The 6183-nt window shown below is 48.1% G+C and overlaps 1 protein-coding gene across 1 annotated transcript in view; it reads left to right on the plus strand.

The window, feature by feature from the left end:
• grip1 (glutamate receptor interacting protein 1) overlaps positions 1 to 6183 on the plus strand; it is an 83917-nt gene that overhangs the window by 74734 nt on the left and 3000 nt on the right. Inside the window, 5 exon segments of the mRNA XM_049026828.1 lie at positions 394 to 553; positions 975 to 1086; positions 1362 to 1406; positions 5114 to 5347; positions 5823 to 5969. Coding sequence (XP_048882785.1) covers positions 394 to 553; positions 975 to 1086; positions 1362 to 1406; positions 5114 to 5347; positions 5823 to 5969 — 698 coding nt within the window.

Here is a 6183-nt window from a genome sequence, read left to right on the forward strand (position 1 = left end):
AGCTCTGAATGTCTAACGTACAGACACAGGTGGGAACGTATTCTCGCCCGGACCGTTATGTTCCCATTGGCACGACCCACAAAATACCTTGGTCCTTGTGTCAGGGACTCCCGCTCTTCCATGCACTTTCAATGCTTTTTCCGTGTTCCATTGTTCAAAACGGACTTGTTCAGTCTACATTGCCAGTGTGACCCTCTTGTTGGACCCTCGCAGAACTGAGCTGAAGGTCTGTCCAGAGCAGCTGGTGGTAGCAGCACACTGCCCGGTCTTGTGCTCCCCAGGACGCTCGTCCCGCCTCCCTTACGTGGCTCACGTTAAGCCCTGCTGCCCTCTCCTTGGTGAAGCACCCAGCTGCTACGCCCCTCTGACCCCTCCCTCTCTGCTGTGGGACAGGCCCAGTGTACCAGGCCTCCGGATACAGCTTCCACGGCCACGAGTGGAGGAACGCCAAGGCGCGGGGCAGCCTGTCCCCCCTCGGCTCACGCCAGAGGAACAACATCTTTCAGGACCTGGGGCTGAGTGACGACGAGTGGGACCGGCCCACAGCCAGCGGGTATGTGTGCTGATGCCTCCCCCCCCAGGGGGTACAGGGTACACTTTCTCTTTTGTATTCCCTTGCAGTTTATAAATGTGCAGCGGTATTAAAATCTGCAAACAGCATAGTCTGACTGATGTGTCACTGATGGTGTCAGATGGATGATGCCAGTAAAGCTTCAGAAATTACTCCAAACTCACTGTAGGTCTTACAAAGAGGCTCCATCATACCTTTCAGGGTTATGAAGGTATGTATCTCATGATGTCCTCCTTCTGACAATTTGATGCCCTTCTCATTGATACCTGCAGGGCTGCCACGCTCCCCACAGGCTTCATCACCGACAGCAGGTGATTGTCCGCCCTTCTCCAGTCCTGCCAGGAACGCCATTTCAGACCTAACATGCCTGACACACCCCCCTCCCCTCCCCCCCAACTCCCAGGTTCACTGTGGGCCATGACGGCACGGAGCCTGATCAGGAGGAGAACTTTTGGTCCCAGGCCCTGGAGGACTTGGAGACGTGTGGCCAGTCCGGGATCCTGCGGGAACTGGAGGTAAAGTCCCCCCCCCCCCCCCCCCCCCCCATAGCTGATACTATAAAGCAGTGATTCTCAGTCCGGTCCTCTGAGATCCACAGTCTACGTTTTTGCCTGGAAGCTGGGAGAGAGCAAAAACATGGACCGGATTGGGAAACACTGGTCTTAAGCTAGTGGTAACAACGCCCCCCTCACCTCTTATTTTTGCGCTCTCCCCTCCTCCTGATTTGCTCTCCTCGATGGAGTGATGTCATTTCCTTTGCGTAACGTGTGACGCTCCTCTTTTGTTCCAGGACAAGCCAGACAGGCCTCTGAATAAGAAAAACTTGACCATGCTGGTAGCCCCTCCCTTCTCGTGCCTCCCTCCATTCTTGCTTGCCGCGCCCGCGCCTGGTCCTGTCCTTCTGCTTCTCAGCTCGCTGTCAACCCGCTGACCCGGGGGTCCATTCATACTCTACCTTACTCGCCATGAGGCTTCCTCGCATCCTGTTCCTCCATGCCTCCCAGCCGTACATAACAAGGATCATGTATAAGTGTGAAAGAACCATCTTAAAGTCTTTAGTGAGGAAATTGGCACTGTTGATGATCAATGAAAAGCAATTCACCCATTGCCTGTAATTTGACAGATTCTACTTAGCCCTATGTAAACACGCTTTTGAGCCAAGAAAAATGAGAAATGTACTAATCCCAGGCAGGCACCATTGGGCTCTATTTAGCTGTAGAAGGTTTTTAAGTACTTGAATGTACCCTCCGGCTCACATATTAACTTAGGTACATTTTTGCTTTTTTGTAAATGTTTGGTACAAAACAGCATTTTGTGTTGGTCGTCAAAGAAACTGACAAAATGTTTGCCTTGATCGACTGCCATCTCTCATATGAAGAATCACGTGGCGTGTTCCTAATAGCTAAGTGCATGTGTGGTGATGTACGTTTAGCTTTTTTTAAATTTTATTTTTGCTGCAAGAGCATTTCACCCGTCACGAACACTGTGCCATTCAGTTTGAGTGAGGGGTTGCTCACTCAATACTGTATGAAGGGAAGAGAGAAATCGATTTGGGCATGGCGGACATGAGCAGGGCATGATGGAATAGCTGCTGCCAGGCCTTGGGATGTTTTGATAGTTCTGTAGATGCTGAGATGCTGAACAGAAACATTTCTTTTTCCATGTTTATTAATACAATCTGTACATCAGTGGCGGTGGGAGGCAGTTGCTGTCAGTGTGACTGAGTCATGTCTCTAAATGGTGCTATGAACTTAGTGCACGTTTAATGATTTAAAAGCAACAAAAAAAATATTTTTGCTTGTGCACTTGCATTTATATCAGCAGGTACAGTTAAGGTCAGAATTATTAGCCCCCCTAATGAAATCACAGAAAACCTTAATATTTCCATGGAAATGATGATAACAAACACTGTTGATACTTGTATTGCTTCCAAGAGAACAAAGACAAAATCTACACAAAGTTTAAGATATTTTATTGATGTCCTGAATTTTAACAAGAAAAGTGAAAAATGACATGGTCAAAATTATTAGCCCCCCTGACATTTAACGGTCAATAGTGTGCCCTCTCTGTCTTACAACTGACAACAACCTCTCCCTGTAGTTAACAACTAGGTTGGCACATGTCTCTTGAAGTATACGAGCCCACTCTTCCATGCAAGTCATTCCAGCTCATCCAGATTGCGTGGTTTTCGAGCATGAACATTCATCTTGAGCGCCCCGCCACAGATTCTCAGGGGGATTGAGATCTGGGCTCGGTGAGGGTCACTCGAGGACCCTGATTTTTATGTCCTTCAAAAAGTTTGTGACCAACGTGGAGGTACAGTAGGTTTCGGGTCATTATCTTGCTGAAAGACGCAGCGGCAACCTAAAGTGAGACCTGCAGCAGATTTCTTTAAATTATTAGCCCCCCTAATGAAATCACACAAAACCTCAATATTTCCATGGAAATGATAACAAACACTGTTGATACTTGTATTGCTTTCAAAAGAACAAAGACAAAATATCCACAAAGTTTAAGACATTCTATTGATGTGCTGAATTTTAACATGAATACTGGAAAATAACCAGGCCAAAATTGTTAGCCCCCCCCCCCTTTGTTTTTTCCTCTTTCAAGACAAACCTCACGGTTCGATTAGCTTTAAAACTACACCTGAACATTTGATTAACTTTCGCACCACACCTGAGTAATCAATCAGCATTGAACTTTACATAAGGAACTCCGGTTAACAAGGCCAGTGGCACTGGAACACTTGGACTACTCTGACACTTTTGGTAAGAAGCAATTTCATCATACCAAAAACAAAAGAAATTAGTCTGGACCTCAGAAAGCGGATAGTAGATGTTCATCGTGAGGGTAAAGGCTAGACTGCCATTTCCAAGCATTTGACAGTGTCTAGAACAGCTGTACGATGCATCATTGCAAAGCACTAGGAGACAATCTGTTGCAAACAAACCTGGGCGTGCCCGAAAGCGCAAGGTTTCAAAAACTTTGGACAGAAAAATAATCAGAGATGTCAACAAGGATCTCCAAGTCTCTGCCAAGGTGATTGTTGCTGAACTTGCCTCTTCTGGAGTTGATGTGTTAAGGAAGAGTTTTTCATCGTGGAGGACTTCAAGGTCACCATCCAAGAAAAACTCCATTACTGGACCAACGGCACATCAGTGTCCGACAGAAGTTTGCCCATGAACATTTGAAACATAGTGATGAATTTTGGACAGCTGTTCTCTGGTCTGATGAGACTAAACTTGAGCTCTTTGGGCACAGGGAAGTTGCTTTTGTTTGGAGGAGGAAGAGAGAGGCCTTCAACCCTAAAAACACAGCTCCCACTGTTAAATGGTGGGAGCATCATGTTGTGGGGCTGTTGTGCTGCTTCAGGTACTGGGAACTTCGTTCGTGTTCATGGGGTCATGAAATAAGAGCAGCATGTTGACATTTTGAAGAATAATTTAAAGAAATCTGCTGCAGGTCTCGCTTTAGGTTGCCGCTGCGTCTTTCAGCAAGATAATGACCCGAAACCTACTGTACCTCCACGTTGGTCACAAACTTTTTGAAGGACATAAAAATCAGGGTCCTCGAGTGACCCTCACCGAGCCCAGATCTCAGTTCCCCTGAGAATCTGTGGCGGGTGCTCAAGATGAATGTTCATGCTCGAAAACCACGCAATCTGGATGAGCTGGAATGACTTGCATGGAAGAGTGGGCTCGTATACTTCAAGAGACATGTGCCAACCTAGTTAACTACAGGGAGAGGTTGTTGTCATTTGTAAGACAGAGAGGGCACACTATTGACCGTTAAATGTCAGGGGGGACTAATAATTTTGACCATGTCATTTTTCACTTTTCTTGTTAAAATTCAGGACATCAATAAAATATCTTAAACTTTGTGTAGATTTTGTGTTTGTTCTTTGGGAAGCAATACGAGTATCAAGTGTTCGTTATCGTCATTTCCATGGAAATATTAAGGGTTTTGTGTGATTTCATTAGGGGGGCTAATAATTCTGACCTTAACTGTATATTTATATTTATCGTGCTGAGCTGTGGGGGTTAAATCATGCTGACTAATCTCGTTGTTCTTCCTGCACACGAGTCATTCTCACCCTGGCAGATGCTGCGTCACGGCTCCTTGCATCTTCGTCTGAGCCTGTTTGGGGGGGCCCATCCAGAGGCCTTTGCCTCTCCTTCCCGTGTGTATTTAACAGCTCTGTAACCCAAGTGTGATTTGGGGGGGCTGATTGAGCTGCAATTAAGCTACACTCTGAGAACAAGACGATGAAACGCTGTCCTTTTCAAGGTGTTTCCATGGAAACTAGGTAAAATGGGGCTGAGAGGTGACTCATCGGCGCAGCGATCAACATGTGCTGTCAGCCACGCGTTCCTCCGGGTGTAGCTGATTGCCTCCCGATTAACAATCGATTCCTCTGCACCTTTGTGGACATCTCTTAGTAATGGCTCCAGTGCCCAATGCGTGTGTGCAAGTCAGTGGTGCACGTCAGCGGTGCCGCCCGCCCCCACCCAGGCTTCCCGCTCTCCGTGTCCCATCCAGGCCACCATCATGTCGGGCAGCACCCTGAGCCTGAACCACGACCCGGCGTCCATGCGCAGCCAGCTGGGCCGGCAGGCCAGCTTCCAGGAGCGCAGCACCAGCCGACCTCAATATACGGCGGCCTGCCGCAGCAACACGCTGCCCAGCGACTCAGCCCGCAAGGCCTTCGCCTCGCGCAGGATGAAACAGGAGATCGAGGACATCATGTCGCCCACGCCGGTGGAGCTGCACAAGGTGTGCGGGGCTCTGGTCTTTGCCTGCCGCGTTCAGCACGCAGAGCATCACGTTTATTTATTCCGCAAAGCCACGTACATCAATTAGCACATTACAAACATACGGCTGTCAAGGAGTCAACTAGGCATAAGTGCAGCTAGGCTGAACTACTGCACAGGTAGAAGTGTAAGCAGTATTGGGGCAGAAGCTATATAGTGCATTTCAAACATAGCAAGAGCCTAATGGACAGCTGCTCAATTGAGAGATGACGTGCAATACTACCCAGGGAATATGAGAGACCAGGCATGCGCTTCTGTGGCCTAGTGTCTGAACAGGACCATGTGATTTTCTGTTTATTTCAGCAGAATTTCTGTGCCCCCTCCCCCCGGGCATCTAAAACTACAACTGGAATTCGAATAGAAAATCGAGAATTTATGAAGGGGACACAAGTCGTCACTTAAGTCAGACACAAATCCTGTTTCTCTGGTCTCCAAAGGTGACGCTCTACAAAGAGTCAGACACAGAAGATTTCGGTTTCAGTGTGTCGGACGCGCTCCTGGAGAAGGGGGTCTATGTGAACACTGTACGGCCTGGCGGACCAGGAGAGCTGGGCGGGCTGAAGCCCTATGACAGGCTACTTCAGGTACCAGAACCGAGGGCCTCAGAGTGCTTCGCGTAGGGTAACGTGTCTGCTAAGTTAGCAGCGGATAAAAATGATGGGCAGCGTTTCCACAGGGAGACACGTTCCTCACTCCTATCTCAGTGGAGCAGTGAAGGAATAGGGACTCCGCACTGGGAAAATGTATAAAACGCATGTCAGATACTGACATAACGGCTTACTCTCTCCTTCCACCCCC

This window comes from Brienomyrus brachyistius, chromosome 1, assembly GCF_023856365.1.
Source record: "Brienomyrus brachyistius isolate T26 chromosome 1, BBRACH_0.4, whole genome shotgun sequence".
Taxonomy (NCBI): domain Eukaryota; kingdom Metazoa; phylum Chordata; class Actinopteri; order Osteoglossiformes; family Mormyridae; genus Brienomyrus; species Brienomyrus brachyistius.